Raw genomic sequence first — 18,430 nt, 5'->3', positions numbered from 1 at the left:
TTGGAGAGCTGGTAGTGCCAGGATTGGGGATCTCAGCTGATGTGTGTTCTCAGAGCTCCCAGTGTGTGTGGGGTGAATGGCTGGGGGGGTTTGTCTCTTCTGGCACCGTCTGTGAGACGTGAGCTCTGCGTGGAGGGGGAGTTGCTGTGCTGGCACTCAGGACGTACCCAGGGGAAGCAAGGCGTACTTGGCCAGAGCAGCTGGGTGTCCTGCAGCCATTCCCCTGGCCCAGAGTGCCCCCCGTGTGTCTGGGGCTGTGGGGGGCTCTCAGGGCTCCCCTGAGGCCGTGGCCTTTCTCCACAGCTGGACCCCGAGCAGGAGGCGGCGCGGCGGGGCCGGGGGCCCCAGGAGAAGATGGCCTATTCCCTGGTGTCCGTGCCTGAGGGCAATGACATCTCCTCCATCTTCGAGCTGGACCCCACCACCCTGCGAGGAGGAGACAGCCTGGTCCCCAGGTACAGTGGCCTCTGCACAGCTCCGGGGTTTTTGTGGGTTTTTCAAGTCAAGCTGCCCCAGACTGTCTTCCTTTTATCCTCTGGAATCAGGTTCCTCCTCTAATGAATGTAGAAATAATGAGAAAATGCCTGAAGCTTGGCCTGAGTGCTTTACAATTGAGGTATAAGTAAGAGAACACCATTTTGCAGATAGGAAAATTGAGACTAAGTGACTTCCTAAGTGACTTCCTTGCCAGGAATGATCTGGGACTAAAAGCCTTGGTTTGTCCTATCAAGGCGTTCATTCCTGTGACCTGTCTGTATTGGGTTAGGATGTAACACCAACTATTCAGCACTGGATTTTCTGTTGTTTGTGTGTTCTTTACTGTTCATGTGGCACCTCATGCTGTTGAAAAGCTGCTGCACCCTTCCAAGTGCCATGCTCTGCACACAGCTCTTTGCTGCTGTTCCCACTGGGAAAGCACAGCAATTCTGTTCCATCTATTCAGCAGCTCCCTGGATCATCAGGTACCCATATTTTGGAGTATCAGGGAGTTTTGGGCTGAAAACCCCAGAGGTAAAGGGAGAAGCTGGCAGCTCACAGCAGTGGAAAGGTGAGGATGGGAAGAGGTTCAGCTTGTTACAGCAGCTCAGAGTGGCTGTGGTTCTGTTCTGGAGCAGAATCTCTTTCACTACAGGAGAAACCTTCCTCAGGTGAATTCACAGAGTGAGCTAAGGCATTAAGAATGTTGTTCCAGTTGTGGTACGCAGTGTGCACAGAGATGACACTTCTTTTCCATTTGTTCCTGCCAGCATCTCAAAATCCCAACAATGCAAAGACTTCCCAGCTGGGAGGCTGACTCATGCTGGGGCACTCCTGACTTTCTTTCAGGAACTCCTACGTGAGGCTCAGGCACCTCTGCACCAACACCTGGGTCCACAGCACCAACATCCCTATTGATAAAGAGGAGGAGAAACCTGTGATGCTGAAAGTAAGTTCTGTGACTGTGTAAGCACATCCTTTGGTTCCTGTACTTCCACAAAAGCGGTGTTGGCAGGAGTTTCACTCCCTGTGCCTGTCACAAACCGAGCATGTGACAGTAATGAACAGTGCCTGTGCAAAATATTTGCTCTTAATGGCTCTGTTTCCTGGTATTTTTCTAGTTACACTGTTCAGTTTCTACTCCACAAGAGTCATCAGGAGCAGGATATTTTTTCCACTGGCTACAGCAACTTTTTGCCATCTCACCTGCTGCTCCTTTGAATTTAGGGACAGCTTTGAGCTTGCACAGAGTGTTCTCAGAGTTTGGGCTCAGCAGTGCTCCCATGCTGCCTGAGCACAGTGTGGCTTTTCTCTTTCATTATCACTGAGTGTGAGCCGCTGCTTTCTTCCTGCCTTGGGGTTTGCTGATAAAGCTTCTCTGGCTTTCAGATTGGGACCTCTCCAGTGAAGGAGGACAAAGAAGCTTTTGCTATAGTGCCAGTCTCGCCTGCAGAGGTTCGGGACTTGGATTTTGCCAATGATGCAAGCAAAGTTTTAGGTTCCATTGCTGGCAAGCTGGAAAAGGGAACAATAACCCAGAATGAAAGGAGGTAAGGAAACAAGAATTGGGATCAGATAATGCTGCTTCCTGTAGTCAGTAACTGGTTCTTTGACAGTTTTATCGGAGTAAGTGATAAAGAGGGATTTGGTTTCCTCCTTGATGGGATTTGATGTTGTTGTGTCCATAGTGGAGGTTCTCAGGCCTGGATTGTCCAGCCCTCCTTGTCCTCCGTGAAGTGAGAGCATGAGAAATGTTGTGAGCTTGGGGGACTAATCCCCAGCATACCTCTGCAGATGGAGTGTGGGAATTCCTAATCCATCTTGTGAGGACTGAACATGTGACTTGCAGCAAATCCTCTGGCCGTGTCTGTGAAAATGGGGCCACACAAAAAGAGCACAGGGGTGGCTGTGTCACACCAGGGCCCGTGTGCTTCCATAGCCAGTGCCTTTTATTTGGCCTTGGGAGAGATTATCACCTGATTTATGGTTTGTGGCAATTGAAAGAAGTGCCAAATAGAACTTGGCAAGTGCAGAGTTATCCTAAAGGGATTTTCTTGCCTTGCTGCTGTTCTGGTTTAGCTGTTGGACAGTGAGGCTGCAGCAATGGGGGAGCATTAGTTTCTAATTTTAAGTTCTATGCAAACCTCTAAGCTTTATCCAATCTCTAATTGGTGTTAGTTTTTCACTTAGCATTTGGAAATCTGTGTAAACTTACCCCGGCACTGCTCTTTTAGCACAGAGAATTTGTATTCTCATGTTAACAGCTTCTGGCTTTTCCACAGATCTGTTACCAAACTGTTGGAGGATTTGGTCTACTTTGTTACTGGTGGAACTAATTCTGGCCAGGACGTGCTTGAGGTGGTGTTTTCTAAACCTAACAGAGAACGGCAAAAGCTGATGAGAGAGCAGAACATTCTGAAGCAGGTAGGCTGGGGTTTTCTCTGAGCTCTGCCTGTGAGAAGAGTTATTGGAAAAAAGAACCTGGTAACAGAGAACCTGGCCAGGCTGGATGGGGCTTGGGGCAGCCTGGCCTGGTGGGAGGTGTCCCTGCATGTGGCAGAGGGTTGGAACGAGGTCATCTTCATGGTCCCTTCCAACCCAAGCCACTCTGTGGCTCTGTGAAACTTTGGTCTCAAATTATTGGGGCCAAAAGGTCCTGTGAGTTTCCAGCTTTCAGCAGGCTCTGGGCAGTGGGCTGTAGGCTCACCATTGCTGGAACTAAGAATTCCAGCAGATGGTGTTGAATGAAGGAGATGAGCATCTTATGTCCGGGCTGCTCCATGGCCAAGAGCCGTGGTGACTGCAGCATATTTCTGATGTACCTTTTGAAATACAAAGGCACAGAGCTTTGGCATTAGTTATGAGCAGGAGAAGGCAGTGCCTCATGGGGCTGTGTCTGTGTTTTTTACTGGATCTGTAGATTTTCAAGCTGTTGCAAGCACCCTTCACGGACAGCGGGGACGGGCCGATGCTGCGGCTGGAGGAGCTGGGGGACCAGCGCCACGCGCCCTTCAGGCACATCTGCAGGCTCTGCTACAGGGTGCTCAGGCACTCCCAGCAGGACTACAGGAAAAATCAGGTTGGAAATACCTCTGCCATCATCAATGGCACCAGCGTGGCTCCTCTGCTCAGATAAAAAAAGCTTTATCCCATAAAGTAAACCCTGCTCTGTTGTGGCTGCACAGTCAGCAAGAGCTTTTGGGATTGCTCACTTTGATTCTGTTTTTCACCTGTCAGAAACTATAAGCAAATTAGCACAGGTTCTAAGTGGGAGGGATTTAGGAAAACAACAGAATTTTTAACTGTCCCACACAGGTGAATTACAAGATTGTTCACTCTTGCTGACTGCAGGCTCCATTGAAAGTTGCCCTGTAAATTAAGGCTGTTCAGTTTTTGTTGCCATGTATTAAAAGCAAGGTCTTGTCAGATAGGTATAAATGTCTTGCTACTGTGTTTAGCCCAGCAGAGAGAGCAGGGATAGAGGTGTTAAGGTTGTTTGTTTGCTTTCTTTCAAACAAACAATTTGGATCTTACCCAGTTTGCGCCTTGGAATGTTGGTATTGACAAACGTCCACCTGTTTTCTGTTACTATTTCAAATTCTGAGGGCTAATTGCACCCCCTTCCTCCTTGCCTGTGTGTTTTGAAGGAATACATTGCCAAGCAGTTTGGCTTCATGCAGAAGCAGATTGGCTATGATGTCTTGGCTGAGGACACCATCACAGCCCTGCTCCATAACAACCGCAAGCTCCTGGAGAAGCACATCACAGCTGCTGAGATTGACACCTTTGTGAGTCTCGTGAGGAAAAATAGGGAGCCCAGGTGAGAGCTGCATTTCTGAATATGTGATTACCCTTCTCCTTCTGGGAAAAGTCTGCACCTGCCAGCTTGCTCAGGAGGAAGCACAGCCAGTTTGCTGTGTTCTGGCACTCGCCCTGCCGTCCCCTCGGGCAGCAAGTCTTGCTCTGCACTGTTCGAGTGGAGTTCTGAATGTTTGCTTCCTGAAATGTAGATTGCTTCAGCTGAGATCTCACCAGTGATTGATACCCTTTTGGCTCGTGCTTTCCAACAGGTTTTTGGATTACCTCTCGGATCTGTGCGTTTCCATGAACAAGTCTATTCCCGTGACACAGGAGCTGATTTGTAAGGCCGTGCTGAACCCCGCCAATGCAGACATTCTCATTGAAACCAAGTAAGTCCGTGCCTCTCAAGATGCTTCTCCTGGTGTGAAGCAGAAGGGAAGGTGGCTCAAAGCTGAGCACGCTGCTGGCACGTCCCAGGGAAGCGGGGAATGAATTGTGTGGGATCCTCTTCAAACACGGAGCAGGGCTGGGGACAGCAGGTGTCTGCCAGGTGCACCCCCAGCCCCACAGGCAGAAATCCCTCCCATCTCTCTTTTCGGATGCAAAGCACAAAGACTTTGCAGGGAGGTGTGCAGGCTCCTGGGCTGATCTTCCCCCAGCTCTGAGGGAGCTCAGCTGGCAGCAGAGCAGAAGCTGCTCTGGCCCTGCTCACCTTTCCTCCCACTGAAGGTGGGGTTTGGGTCTCCAGCTCTGCTCTGCCATTGCTGAGGCCTCAGAGCAGGCACCAAATCCCATTTGTCTTTGGTAAAGATGGCTTTATTCAGTATATGTACTAGAGGATAGATAACCATTATCAAAATACTGCAAAAGGGAAGCAGGTAGTATTTAAAACACAAATGGCTGAGAGTAGACTTTCACATTTAATTCTTGTCATGAAATCATAAAGGCTGTATTTATTTCCATGAACTCTTAGTATTGGTACATCACTTATTTATCCTTGAGTATTTAATTTGGGGTTTTTTTCAGGTGGTGATATTTTCTTTGATGGAAACCTTTTTAGTATCGGCAGCTGATTTATTTCTAGTTACTTCATCACATAAACTGAAAGAAATTCTGATCCACTTGGCATTTATGGGATACAGAATGAATCAATTTTTTTCTTTCCTATGTCTTTTCCTGGTCTGTTGAATGATCTTTGAATCAGTTCTCCTCTAAAGAAGGTTTTGAAAGTCCATTATTATGCGTCTTTAACTTCCTTGTTTCTTTACCTTTTTCACTTGAAAGGAGCTGAAATGTTCATCTTTTTAAGGCTGAATGGAAAGCTTATAATCTAATGCTTTTAATAATACACCCCAGTGATTTGCTGTAGTAAAATGCTACTGCTGAAAGGGCAAGATAGATTTTAGCGAGTGTCTTAAAAGAGGTGTGAAGGATGTATGTGGGTCTGGAATGTAACCTCCCTTTCTCCCCCAGGCTGGTGCTCTCACGATTTGAATTTGAGGAGGTGTCGAGTGGAGAAAATGCCTTGGAGGTCGGAGAGGACGAGGAGGAAGTGTGGCTGTTCTGGAGGGACAGCAACAAGGAGATCCGCAGCAAGAGCATCCGGGAGCTGGCCCAGGACGCCAAGGAGGGGCAGAAGGAGGATCGGGACGTGCTCAGCTACTACAGGTTAACAGCACTCAGCAGGGCTGCCTGGCCAGGGTGTGCTAGGGCAGCAAAGCTCCTTGGGTGTGCTTGGGCAGCTGGACTGGGTGTGCTTGGGCAGCAAAGCTCCTTGGGTGTGCTTGGGCAGCAAAGCTCCTGTTCCATGCACAAAACAGCCTTCAGAGAAGGAGGGTGAAGGCTCTCAGCAGTGAGAGCTGAAAGCACAAAGTTACTCGTGGTGAGGAGTCCAGGTGTTGACATGAGCCAGTTTAAACTGATTTTTAAAAAACAGTTCAGTCTTTGAGTGTGTTGAATTTCCCAAGCACTTAGTGCTTGGTTTCCTGTTGGTGGGTGTTGGAAAATCCCCTGCAGGTGCCCACTGGGCTCGCTGTGCACTTGGGGATTGCAGGATTTGGGTGTGTGGATGGCTTTGCTTTTGGTTTGCAAGAAGTCACTGCTGTTCTCTGTCCTGCTTTCTCCCCAAGCCTTCAGTGGCCCTGTATTGCCAGCAGCAGCAGCATGAAGCTGTGTTGGTGCCCCAGGCTGGCTGTGGAGGGTGTGCAGGGCTGTTTGCACAGTCCAGCCGTGCTTTGGGCAGCTCTGACACGGGTGAGGTTTCCAGATGACTTGACAAGACACCGAGTTCTTGGCATAGTGTGAGGTCAGGTTTCAGCCCAGACCAAATTCCTGTGTCTGGGTTATAAACCCCTGAGAGTCATTTGACAGACTCAATTGTGGCAGTGCAGAAAGTACAACTAGATTATTTGTTTAAATAACCATTTTGTTTTGAATTGTTTCTTTCATTGAAATGATTCTTGCAGGAAAATTCCTCATACCTAGTTTTATTTGAGCCTGCTGGAGCTCAAAAGGAGACCTCTTACATAAAAGTTCTTTAAAACATACTTGCTTTCAAAGTAGGTGTTCTGTTTAGTTTTAAATAGAGTTGATAAATTTTGGTGTGTGTATATATATTGGTATAACAGTGGTAGTGTTAATTGTTTTTAGTCTACATTATACCTCATAAACATGCTTAAAATAAGGGCTTAGGATATGGTTTGGTTAAATTCCATGAGGGGATGCTAAAAATTAAAGGAATCTGCTGTCAATTAAATAATCTTTTCTTTAGGAAGCCTCACACTGGCCAGTGCTGAGCAGCAGCCTGTGAGCACTGCTGAGTGTTGGGCACGAGCTTTATGGCTACAGGTGAATTATCTGTGGGTTGGGCATAGGTGAGGTGCCAGTGGTCAGTTCATGGGCTGAAATCTTAGGACTGAAGTTCAGTTTTTCTCTACCAGTTCTCTCACTGAAGGGAGCAGAGCTCGGTAGCTGTTCCATCAGTGCCTGATTTTGGGTGATGCACCCATCTGTGTTGCTGCCTCAGGGACAAGTGTGGCTTCAGCAGCTGGAGGCAGCCTTTGGCCTTACACAGTGTTTAGGCTGAGTTGCTTTAAGTGTTGTTTGCATTCTGCTGTAGCTTTCATAAAAAACCATTTTTTATTATTTCCTGTCAGGGTAGGAGGCCCTGGCACTGCTGCTCTTTGGCATGCACAAGGCAGCCTTCCATCCACCTTCCTTCTTCACTGCTCGTGTTGATACGGTTTTCTGCGAGTATTGTGTTTAATTCTCATTGGGCAGTAACTCGTCGCTGCCCAGTTTGTTGGTTAGTAGTTGCTGGAGCTCGCCAAAGACTTTCTTCTCTAAAGGTGTTTGCGTTCTTGTGTCCTGGGTAGAAGATCCCACAGGTACCAGTTCCTCCTCTCCCAGGTGCAGCTTGGTTCCCATGGGATGATTGCTGGATTGATTCTGATGTGCAGGCTGATTCTCACAGATCCGTGGCAGCCCAGCCATCAGCTGTACTTAGCCCAAGCACCAGGCCTGAGCCGTGGCTTTAAAAGGTTTTACCCATATGCAACAGCTGTGCAGTTTTAAGGCAACATCAGCCCTGAAGTTGTCCATTGTTTATACAGTTGCTGTTTGTAAATAAATCAAACACCCTGTAAGGTGTTGCTGAGAATGAAATAAGCTCCCTGTGTGTGGGGTGAGCTCAGTGGTCACGGCGTGTCTGGGTGATGTGACCATGGAGTGACCTGGACCTGGGCAGGTGCTGACCTGGACCTCTCTCCTCCTGCCTCATTTGGTTGGATGAGAAACACAGGATTGTTGAGCTTGGGAAAGCCTTTCAAGCTCAAGTCCAAAGTTACTGGGGCTGGAGCACCTGGGACAGTGGGAGGTGTCCCTGCCATGGCAGGGGATGAAACAGGGTCATGTTTAAAGTGCTTTCAGGGATTTTTTGATGTTTAATGAGTGATTCTATGTTATTTATTCTGTGCTGTTTAACTTATTCTATTGTTCCACTGTTTGCTAGTGTTAGATAAGTGCTTTATTCTTTCCACAGTAAGGACTGAGCTGTATTAACAGACAATGTAATATTATTTCTATTAATACACAAGGGTATATCAGTATGCTTCACAGTATAACTGTATTTATATATACTTTATATATATGCTTTATATTTATTTATGCTTTGCTTTATATATTTTATATATATAAAGTATACTTTATATGTATTTGTATATGCTTTGTATCTAATTTATAAAGTACATTGTATATAAATTTATATATACTTTACAGTACTCAGGAAATTAAAGCTTCATGCCCACATAAATTAAATAATATAATTTCTTCTTTTTTTCCTTTTTCTAAGGTGTTGCTGAGAATGAAATAAGCTCCCTGTGTGTGGGGTGAGCTCAGTGGTCACAGCGTGTCTGGGTGATGTGACCATGGAGTGACCTGGACCTGGGCAGGTGCTGACCTGGACCTCTCTCCTCCTGCCTCATTTGGTTGGATGAGAAACACAGGATTGCTGAGCTTGGGAAAGCCCTTCAAGCTCAAGTCCAAAGTTCAGCACTGAGCCATGTCCCCAAGTGCCACATCCACACATCTTTGGGATGTTGCTTCCACCACTGCCCTGGGCCCCCTGTTCCAGGGAAGACATTTTCATTAAAATCTCTCTAAACTGCCCCAGTCTGGGGCCATTTCCTCTGAGTGTGGTCCCCTCAGGACAGACTGTCCTTATGGGAGCTCACCACCACCAACAGAAACAAGGGGGAAGATGCTCAAACAAGGACACATTCCTGAACTTCCAGTGGAAAATCCTCTGGCAAGGTGCTCAAAAACCTACACAAAACCACAGCTGGAGCAGGCACATGGTTTCTTGACCACTTGTATTAACTCTATAATTAATAATTCCAAATTTATAGTACTCAGCTCTTCAGAGCTCATTTTTTTTTTCAGTTGGAGAAAATGAACAGCTAAAATTGAAGTTACATCTTAGGAATTTCAATTTTGTCAATGTTAATACTGGTGTTCAGTGGTTTCTTGTATTTCCCTCCTTGCCAGCCTGGTTTTCTCTGCTGAGAGAGATGCAGTAGATAATAAATCAAATTTCAAGGCCAAAATATAAAACCAAATGGTTTTGGCTCTGGCAGAGGCTCACCAGTGATAAGTGATCAAACAGGAAGCAAAAGTATTTTGTGGGATTGTCCTTCTCAAAGTCACTCTGCTATATACTTTATCCAGGAAATTAAACCATAATCTTCAAGCTTACACAGATTAACACATACGATTTTCTTTTTTCCCTTTTCCCCCTGAAGATACCAGCTGAACCTCTTGCTTTATATACACACTATATACATATATTTTTATGTATATGAAGTATACTTTATATATGCTTATTTATATATGCTTTGTTTTTAAGGGTTAAAGTAGATTGTATATATATATATTTATATATACTTTACACAGGAAATTAAACCATAATCTTCAAGCCTACATAGATTAACACAATTTTTTTTTTCCCTTTTCCCCCGAAGATACCAGCTGAACCTCTTTGCTCGGATGTGCCTTGACCGCCAGTACTTGGCCATCAACGAGATCTCGGGGCAGCTGGACGTGGACCTGATCCTGCGCTGCATGGCCGACGAGAACCTGCCCTACGACCTGCGCGCCTCCTTCTGCCGCCTGATGCTGCACATGCACGTGGACAGGGACCCCCAGGAGCAGGTGACCCCGGTCAAGTACGCCCGCCTCTGGTCCGAGATCCCCTCCGAGATCGCCATCGACGAGTGAGTGCGCGCGGGGCACGGCCGGGATGCGCTCTGGCACGGCTGGTGCCGTGCTCTGGCACAGCTGGCGCTGCTCTCTGGTATGGCTGGTGAAAAAACCCTAGAATTTATATTAAAAATTAATATCTGCTTTGCATATATATTGGTTTTATTTGGAGGAAAAATACAGCCCCCACTCAGCCTCTCTTGGCCACCCGTTCTCCTGAGTGCTGCACATCACTTGTCATTGTTTCCACTCAAATAATGAGGTTGCTTTTTGTGTTTTTTTGGGACAAAATTATCTTTTTTGTTTTCCTCAGATGTTTTAAAATAGTACCTAATGAGCGTATGGGATAAACCAACAAAAGCCAGGAAATTCTGGTGTCAGTGTCCTGCCTCCCTCGTTTGGATAAATTATTTACCAGCCTTTAGCTTTTCTTAGATTTTGACAAACCAATGACAAATTGTACTGGGGGGGAAAAGAGCCCTGTGTATTTGCATGCTAAGTTTTGTTTTGTTTCTTTTTTGTTTTGTTCTTTTTTTTCCCCTCTTCAGCTATGATAGCAGTGGAACTTCCAAAGATGAAATTAAGGAGAGATTTGCACAAACAATGGAATTTGTAGAGGAATATTTAAGAGATGTGGTGTGTCAGAGGTTCCCTTTCTCTGATAAAGAGAAAAATAAGCTCACTTTTGAGGTAGTTATCCAGTTCTGATTTTTTTCTATTTTTTTTTTTTTTTTTTTTTTCGTGTGGTATGTTGGTTATTTTTTCAGCACCAGGTAGTTTGGCAAGTAATTAGTGAGTGTAATTAGTGAGTGCTGAGCCTCAGCTGGCTCCTTTCTCCTGGTGCAAGTAATCCCACTGAAGTTTGTGAGTTTGCAGTGGTGGTTCTTGAAATACAATTAATGCATGTCAGTTTGTCTGAGGTTTGCAGCAGCCTTGTTTACTCTCTGGGCTCTTGGTGTTACTGCAAAGCCAGGCTTTACTGGAATAAATATCTCAAAAATTAAACACTGTTTGCATGCACAGAGAGTCTCCAGAGTTTAGATTGATGTTCACCAAGAGAAAAACTATCCTGTGACTTACTGACCTGTTAAAATAGTCTGTGCAAATAAAATGTTGCAAATCCACGCAACAAATAAACATTGATTTAAAAAAAGCTGTGATATCCTAAAAAAAATACAGCCAGGATCACCCTGCCCAGTCCCTGCCCTGCACAAACACCCCAAATCCCACCCTGGGCATCCCTGGCAGCTCCTGGAGCTCTGGGGCTGTGCCCATTCCTGGGGATCTGGGCAGTGCCAGCACCCTCTGGGGAAGAACCTTTCCCAAAAATCCAGCCTGACCCTCCCCTGGCCCAGCTCCAGCTGTTCCCTGGGTGCTGTCCCTGTCCCAGGGAGCAGAGATGGGAGCTGCCCCTCGGGAGGGGACCCATTGAGGTCTGACCTCAGTCTGCTCTGCCCCATCTGGACAGACCAAGAGATCTCAGCTGCTCCTTGTATCATTTCTGCTCTAGTCCCTTCCCCATCTTTGTAGCCTCCTTTAGGTGCTTTCTAACGTCTTTAGATTTTACATTTTGGCCCCCAAAACTGCCTCCAGGACTGGAGGTGAGGCTGCCCCAGTGCAGAGCAGGACAATCCCCTCCATCCCTGGCTGGTGATGCTGTGCTTGGAAATCTCCTCTCTGGCCATGGCTTGGTAGTAAAGCTGAGTAGTGCCTGTGATGGGAAAGGGCTTCTCCAAGCACTGCAGTGCTGCTGTTGACTTCCCTGTCCCCAGGGTGTGGATGTGTAATGTTGAGACCATTTCCCACTGCAGGACGTGGCCGGGCTTGCCCTGTCAGTGCAGTCCCATTCCAGCACGCTAACCCTGGCTGTTTCCTCTTGAAGGGAGCAATGTGATGAGGTCCATCCACGGCGTGGGGGAGCTGATGACCCAGGTGGTGCTCAGGGGCGGGGGGTTCCTGCCCATGACTCCCCTGGCAGCTGCCCCCGAGGGGAATGTCAAGCAGAGTGAGCCAGAGAAGGAGGACATCCTGGTCATGGACACCAAGCTGAAGATCATCGAGATACTCCAGGTACCACATGGATGCAGCTCCTCGTGCTGTGCATTAATTGTGTCCTGCTGCCTCTTCATGTACTTCTGACTCTCAGACTGGGAAAGTATTGCCAGGGTGACCTTGTCAGGCACAGGGCTCCCAACTTGTTCATGACAATATTGTGCCATTATTGAAAGAATTTATTAGAAAAGAGTTTGCAGTAGACATTTATGTATTTAGCAGTGATTTGTGAGTATCTGACTTGAGGCAGAGCTGTCATTTTCCACCCTGTTGTCTTCCCAGTTTCTCTGAGTCTGCAGGGCCATCTGAAGTGCCCCAAGGAACAGGGAGATCTCGAGACTCCTCTTGGCAGAGCCATCAGCCTGCCATGTGTTTTCAGCATGCACAGCCAGTCTCTCTCTCTTCCATCTCTGGCTTTCTCACTTGCTCACCCCAAAGTCTTTGGGACGCACACATTTTTCCTCGTTATTGACTCAGGATTATTGCACTGAGATGCATCTTCCCTCTCTGGGTGTGGGAGTCCTTTTTGTGCTCAGCAGCTTCACCAGCCCGCCCTGGGGGTCAGCGTGCTGCCAGAGCCTGGTGGGCAAAGGCAGGAGAGCAGCAGGAGAGCCGTGGTGTTCCTTCCCTGTGCCCCGTGGGAGGCTCTGCCCTTCCCTCAGCAGCAGATGCAGCACAGGGGAGGCTCCATTCCTTCCTTGCACCATTGCTAATTTCAGCTCAGGCCAGAGCTTCTCTCGTGGCCTGGCATGTGCAGGGGGGTATTTCAGTGTGCCAGTATTCCCTGCTACCAGGGCCGTTCAAGCTGGCATGAAGCATTTTCCCCAAAAGCTGCAAGAACTCTGAGTGTTCTTGGCTTTGTAGCTCCTTCCTCAAGAGGAAGACCATGGGGAAGGTGGTCTCTGCTAGGCTGGAGGTTTCTGTGGCACCAGCTGGTCCAGCCCAGCTGAAGTGGTGATTTGTGTGGCACAGCCTGGCTCCTGGCAGCTCGTGTCCTGCTCCTGTGCCCCAGCACCCCGGGAGAACAGCAGCATGTGTTCAGGATGGAGATGGAAATGCTGCTTTCCTTTCCTGGGGGGGGGGACTGGGTGAGGATGCCAGCGTCACACAGGAATGAGGCACCAAAACCCTGCCAAAATGTTTTACTCATCAGTGTTTATTATGTGTGTGTATCATGCTTGTTGAAATCCCTGGAAAATATTACTGAATTCTGGGGGTTTTGAAGGTGATATTTACATCTCTTGGAAAGATGGAATCCCAGCATGGTTTGTGTTGAAAAGCACCTTGAAGCTCATCCAGTTCCACTCCCTGCCATGTGCAGGGACACCTTCCAGGGTGCTCCAAGCTCTGTCCAACCTGGCCTTGGACACTTCCAGGGATCCAGGGGCAGCCACAGCTGCTCTGGGCACCCTGTGCCAGGGTCTGCCCACCCTGGGTAACTCTTTCAGGTTAAATCCACATCTCTGCTCAGCTGATGTCTTTGTGTGAATTGTAGATGTGGTGGAAATACACAGGTTATTTCACCTTTTTTCCTACTTCTGTGTCATCAGTTTATTCTGAACGTGCGGTTGGACTACAGGATCTCCTGCCTGCTTTGCATATTTAAACATGAATTTGATGAAAGCAATGCCCAGATGTCTGAATCCCCCACTGGAAGCAGTAGTCAAGAGATGCCAACTAATGTACCAGGTGGGTTATTTGGCAAGGAATGAGGTTGTGTGGCTTAGGGAAGACTCTGGAATCTTCAAGGGGCTAATGGGATGATTGTTTCAGGTCCCCACTTGCCATTTGAAATGTTCTTAAGCTGGAAAAACATCTTTGCTGCCACTCTGACCTCATGTATTTGTCTTGTTTATTTTTTCAGGAGCCCTGGACTTTGAACACATTGAAGAACAAGCTGAGGGGATCTTTGGTGGAAGGAAAGTATCTCTTCACAGGTGCTAATGGAGGGGAAGTTCCCAGGCTGGAGGGCTCCCAAGGAGTGGGAAAATGGCTTCGTTTTCCTAAAGTGGCTTTGATGCAGCTCTGAGTAGGGTCCCTTTGGATCCAGAGGTCAGCAACAGGGGTTCTTCAGCCAGAAGGATCATCAGGGGAGGGCTCTGTGGGTGAAAGCCAAGGTGCAGGATTAGTGCATCTCAGCTCGATGCTGCAATAAAATCTCAGTACAGTTTCCCCCCTTATTTAAAAGTAAGGAAAAAAGGTTTTCTGTCGCTGCTAAGAGGACTTAGAACCTGCTGGGACCCTCAGTCTAACGTGCTGGTTAACTGCTGCTGTGTTTCCAGTGAGGAGAACACCCCTCTGGATTTGGATGATCACGGGGGCAGGACTTTCCTCCGGGTGCTGCTGCATTTAACGATGCACGATTACCCTCCCCTGGTGTCTGGTGCCTTGCAGCTGCTCTTCAGGCACTTCAGCCAGAGACAAGAAGTCCTTCAGGCTTTCAAGCAGGTACCTGTGTGTCTGGAGAGAGTTGTTCCTCATCTGGATGTATTTATGGCAGCTGAGCCCAGCCCTTTCTGTGCAACTCATGGCTTTGCCTCCCTGTAAGGTTCAACTGCTCGTTACCAGCCAAGATGTTGACAACTACAAGCAGATCAAACAAGATTTGGACCAGCTGAGGTCAATAGTGGAGAAATCTGAGCTCTGGGTGTACAAAGGCCAAGGTCCTGATGAGGCCATGGACAGTGTGCCAGGTGAAAACGAGCACAAGAAGAAAGAGGTAATTGGGTTGTGTTGGTGTGAATTTGGGTGGGTATTTGCAGGGTGTAGCTGCTGTCAGAACTGTGACAAGGCCCATCTTCCCAGCACACTGCCTAGGTGAGGTTCTCTCTACTGCTTTCAGGTTGAGGCAGGAAAGAGGGGAGAACTTGAGCCAGTAGCAGCCCCTGAGGTGTCACCTTCAGGGTCTGACAGGGCTGGTTTGGGTTTGCTCTGGCTCCCCAGCTGTGTCCTTTCAGCACTGACCAGTGGCACGGGATTTGTGCAGTCAAAAGTACCTCAAGTAAGGTAAGGGCAGAGCTGTGAGCTGCTCAGGTGATGCATTTTGAGTCATGGCACTTGATTAAATGACAGCAGAGAGCTGTGCTTTATCTCTACCTGGTTACACAGGATTTCCCCCACATGCACATCTGGCTTAGAACTCTTTGAGCATCTTTGCTTCCATGTAATCTGCAATCAAATAGGAAAGACTGGATGAGGGGATCCAAGAAGCAGTGCCTGGTTTAGGAACGTTTATTGTTGGAAGTAAATACAAGTAATCCACTTGTTGCTTTTCTTGTACACATTGCTGTGAGGAATCTCTTGGTACTTGTGCAGTGACAGTTTAATAACAATAGAGAGGGAGAGAAAGGAAGGGGTTTTTTTCTGAGGGGAGACTTGATTAGAGACAGAATGTGACAGGCAAAGGACGGGAGGTTGCTGCCTCTGAAATCATCCCTCCCTCACCTTGTTTTGTGTCCTAGAGGTCAATGTGACTTGACAGGATAATTGTATGTGTTTTTCTGAGGCTGTCAGAGCTGGAGGATGACAGTCCTTCCCAGGAGGAGAGCGGGCGCTATCCTAGAACGGTAATTTTAGCCTTCATGTAGACAGTAGTATAAGCTACTAATAAATTGTCTGATTTTATCCTCAGGAAGGTCACAGCAAGTCTCAAAAGCCTGAAAGTACTAGCAGCTACAACTACCGGGTAGTAAAAGAGGTAAAACTTTGCTTCTTGATAGTTCACTGGAAGTGTAAATGAGTAACAGAGCTCTGGAGAGCTGCAGTCAGAGGGAGGCACCCAGGAAAGTCTGAGTCACTCTGCCATTGTGGAAACTATTTGCTGAGTAATAACAAATCCCAGCTTGAATGAGAAGCCAGGATAGAATAAGCACGACGTGTGTATTCTTTCCTTAAGAATGGATTAGTGAGAAACGTTTGCTGCTGTTTCAATGGTAACACAATATTTTTATTGTTAAGGACTACAAAGGCAGTAAGCAAGGGGAGAAGCCATTTAATTTGCCCTGTCCTGAGTACCTTGCACTCAAAGCCACTTTGCTGTTGAAATTTAATGTAGAAAATACCAGATGAGGAACGTGCTGTGGTGCTGGTGTGGTGTGAGCTGAAGGTGTGTCTGTGGCTCTGCTGTGGAGCTTGATGTTGTGTTCACTTGACATGGCTGAGTTCTGCAGGAGCGTAGAATCTCAGAACTGTAGAGTGTCCTGAGGTGGAAGGGACCCACAAGGATCATCCAAGTCCAGCAGCCCTAGTCAGATGCCACGGATGGAGCCTGGGCCACGAGGGGCTGCCTGGAGCCGCTCTGCTCCGTGCAGATGAGTTGGTCCCTGGTGCTGCTCTCTGGGACCTGGCGTTCTCTGGAAGAAAAGCCAGAGCTGGGCTCTAAGGCCAGTGTCTCCTGCAGATCCTGCTGCGGCTCAGCAAGCTCTGCGTGCAGGAGGGGGCCTCGGTGAGGAAGAGCAGGAAGCAGCAGCAGCGACTCCTGAGGAACATGGGAGCTCACGCCGTGGTGCTGGAGCTGCTGCAGATCCCTTACGAGAAGGTGGGGCTTTGTGTCGTGCTGACAGGCTTTTCATACCTCCTCTGAATCTCCCTGAACCTCCTCCCTGTGGATTGGATGCACAGAGGCTGGTTTATGTAGCCTCACAGTCTAGGAAATACCCACTCTCAGAAATAAGGAGCTCAGACAAACTCTGTTTATTTGAAGCCTTTGAATATACAGATTGCCTGAAGAAATATTCACGCATTGTACTTCAGAATTAAGGCTCAGCTCTGAGCTTTACATGTGAGGTAAAGCTGTGTTGATGGAAGCAAGACCCTCGTTGTAAGGCAGCTGGGTGAGCACCATCCTGGGGACAAGGAGGGGTGGGAGGGTCCCCCAGGGGTTTTATGAGCAGTAGATACAGACCCTCCCCCAGCTGTAGAGTCCTAAACTCTCCCTTAGAGGCAAATAAAGACCCACTGGCTCTCCAGGTGAGGTCTGCTGCTCCTAGTTAGCCTTATCAGGGCTAACACTTGGCAGCTGTGCAGGCTGGAGCCCACCAGGGCTGGGTTGTGCCTGTGAGCCTGTGGAGCAGCAGGCTGTGCTGACACAGCACACCCCAAGGTCATCATGTTGGCTGCTCGTTAATCACAGGTGACAGTACTGATTATCAGTACTGAGGTGAGGCACCTCTTCACATTTTCCTGGTCACTCTGCTGTCCTCCCTTTCAAACTCACCAGGTTTCTGAGAACCAGTAATTCTACACAGTAGCTTTGATTAATGTTAATTCTCGTGGTTTCTTGCGTCACATTTTGCTAAAAAATCAGCAGCAAAAGCACCCTTCAGCGCCTTATCATCACCTTTCTGTCCCCTACGTGTGAATGTGCATCAGACAGGCAGTGTGGAAGGGGTTTCACCCTTGGAAAGATATGAAATTCCTTAAAAATAAAAACAGGCAGTAATTTTCCAAAGCGCGGCTCCTGCCATCGCTGGGTTGGGAATCCAGGCTGACGTCAGAGGAAGGGCACCGGTTCCTCAGCAGTGCTTGGAAGGCTGCAAGGAGTGTGGAGGTTCCAGTAAAGATGAATTGGGTTGAGCTGGTGCAAAAGCAGCTTTCCATCCCTGCCTTGCCGTGAGCTTCCCCGTGCGTGGCTGCGGGAAGGCGCTGCAGAGGGACGTGGCAGCTTTCCTGGGCAGCCCCGAGGTGATGATGTGTGGTTTGGCCAAGGGGCTGGCGTGTTCAGAAGAGTAGAAGTGACTCAAGCACGTTGCTGGCAGGCCTGGCTGCGGAATAGGCGCTTTTAGAGAATAAACTACTGTAATTTCTATTATGGGCTTTATTTTTGACGCTCTTTGGAAGCGTGGAGCTGGCCCAGCTCATCCCAAATGTCTGTGAACTGGGTGGAGGTTTGTTTTCCTTCGGGGTGTGAGAGACGTGACCGTTCCCTTGCTGGAGCTGTGGCTCATCCTGTGCTCACCTCAAGGTGAACCTTTGGATTCTTTTTAACCCCCTCTTCTTTGTCATGCAATCCCAGGCTGAAGACACGAGGATGCAGGAGATAATGAAGCTTGCACACGAGTTCCTGCAGAATTTCTGTGCTGGGAACCAACAGAACCAGGCCTTGCTGCACAAGCACATAAACCTGTTCCTTAACCCAGGGGTAAGAATAACCTCAGGCTGTGATTTATTTTTTTGCTCTAGCAAGAGAAGGGACTGCACTGTCCTTGGTGATACCTCTGGGGCTGTTCTGTTGCAAGACTGGTTGAAGAGGTCACATTTTGTTTTCATTCTAAAGCCTCAAAAGTTGGCAAGATGTTTGTTTAGGGTAGTTTCAGTGTAGAAAGTTCAAGAGGCTGAATTGGAGTGA

General features: G+C 47.9%; 1 protein-coding gene across 1 annotated transcript in view; it reads left to right on the top strand.

Moving 5' to 3' along the window:
* ITPR1 (inositol 1,4,5-trisphosphate receptor type 1) overlaps window positions 1-18,430 on the top strand; it is a 156,223-nt gene that overhangs the window by 55,957 nt on the left and 81,836 nt on the right. Inside the window, exons 12-30 of the mRNA XM_041461959.1 lie at window positions 304-455; window positions 1,327-1,426; window positions 1,867-2,027; window positions 2,760-2,901; window positions 3,398-3,556; window positions 4,125-4,297; window positions 4,548-4,667; window positions 5,752-5,946; window positions 9,795-10,046; window positions 10,581-10,722; window positions 11,573-11,633; window positions 11,915-12,102; window positions 13,635-13,773; window positions 13,949-14,021; window positions 14,367-14,532; window positions 14,633-14,803; window positions 15,716-15,781; window positions 16,484-16,621; window positions 18,098-18,223. Coding sequence (XP_041317893.1) covers window positions 304-455; window positions 1,327-1,426; window positions 1,867-2,027; window positions 2,760-2,901; window positions 3,398-3,556; window positions 4,125-4,297; window positions 4,548-4,667; window positions 5,752-5,946; window positions 9,795-10,046; window positions 10,581-10,722; window positions 11,573-11,633; window positions 11,915-12,102; window positions 13,635-13,773; window positions 13,949-14,021; window positions 14,367-14,532; window positions 14,633-14,803; window positions 15,716-15,781; window positions 16,484-16,621; window positions 18,098-18,223 — 2,724 coding nt within the window. The remainder of the gene's footprint in view (window positions 1-303; window positions 456-1,326; window positions 1,427-1,866; window positions 2,028-2,759; window positions 2,902-3,397; window positions 3,557-4,124; window positions 4,298-4,547; window positions 4,668-5,751; window positions 5,947-9,794; window positions 10,047-10,580; window positions 10,723-11,572; window positions 11,634-11,914; window positions 12,103-13,634; window positions 13,774-13,948; window positions 14,022-14,366; window positions 14,533-14,632; window positions 14,804-15,715; window positions 15,782-16,483; window positions 16,622-18,097; window positions 18,224-18,430) is intronic.

Source organism: Pyrgilauda ruficollis, unplaced genomic scaffold (genome assembly GCF_017590135.1).
Source record: "Pyrgilauda ruficollis isolate IOZ18807 unplaced genomic scaffold, ASM1759013v1 scaffold10, whole genome shotgun sequence".
Classification (NCBI taxonomy): Eukaryota; Metazoa; Chordata; class Aves; order Passeriformes; family Passeridae; genus Pyrgilauda; species Pyrgilauda ruficollis.
The sequence above is the reverse complement of the archived record's forward strand: the minus strand, read 5'-3'. Positions and strand labels throughout refer to the sequence as shown.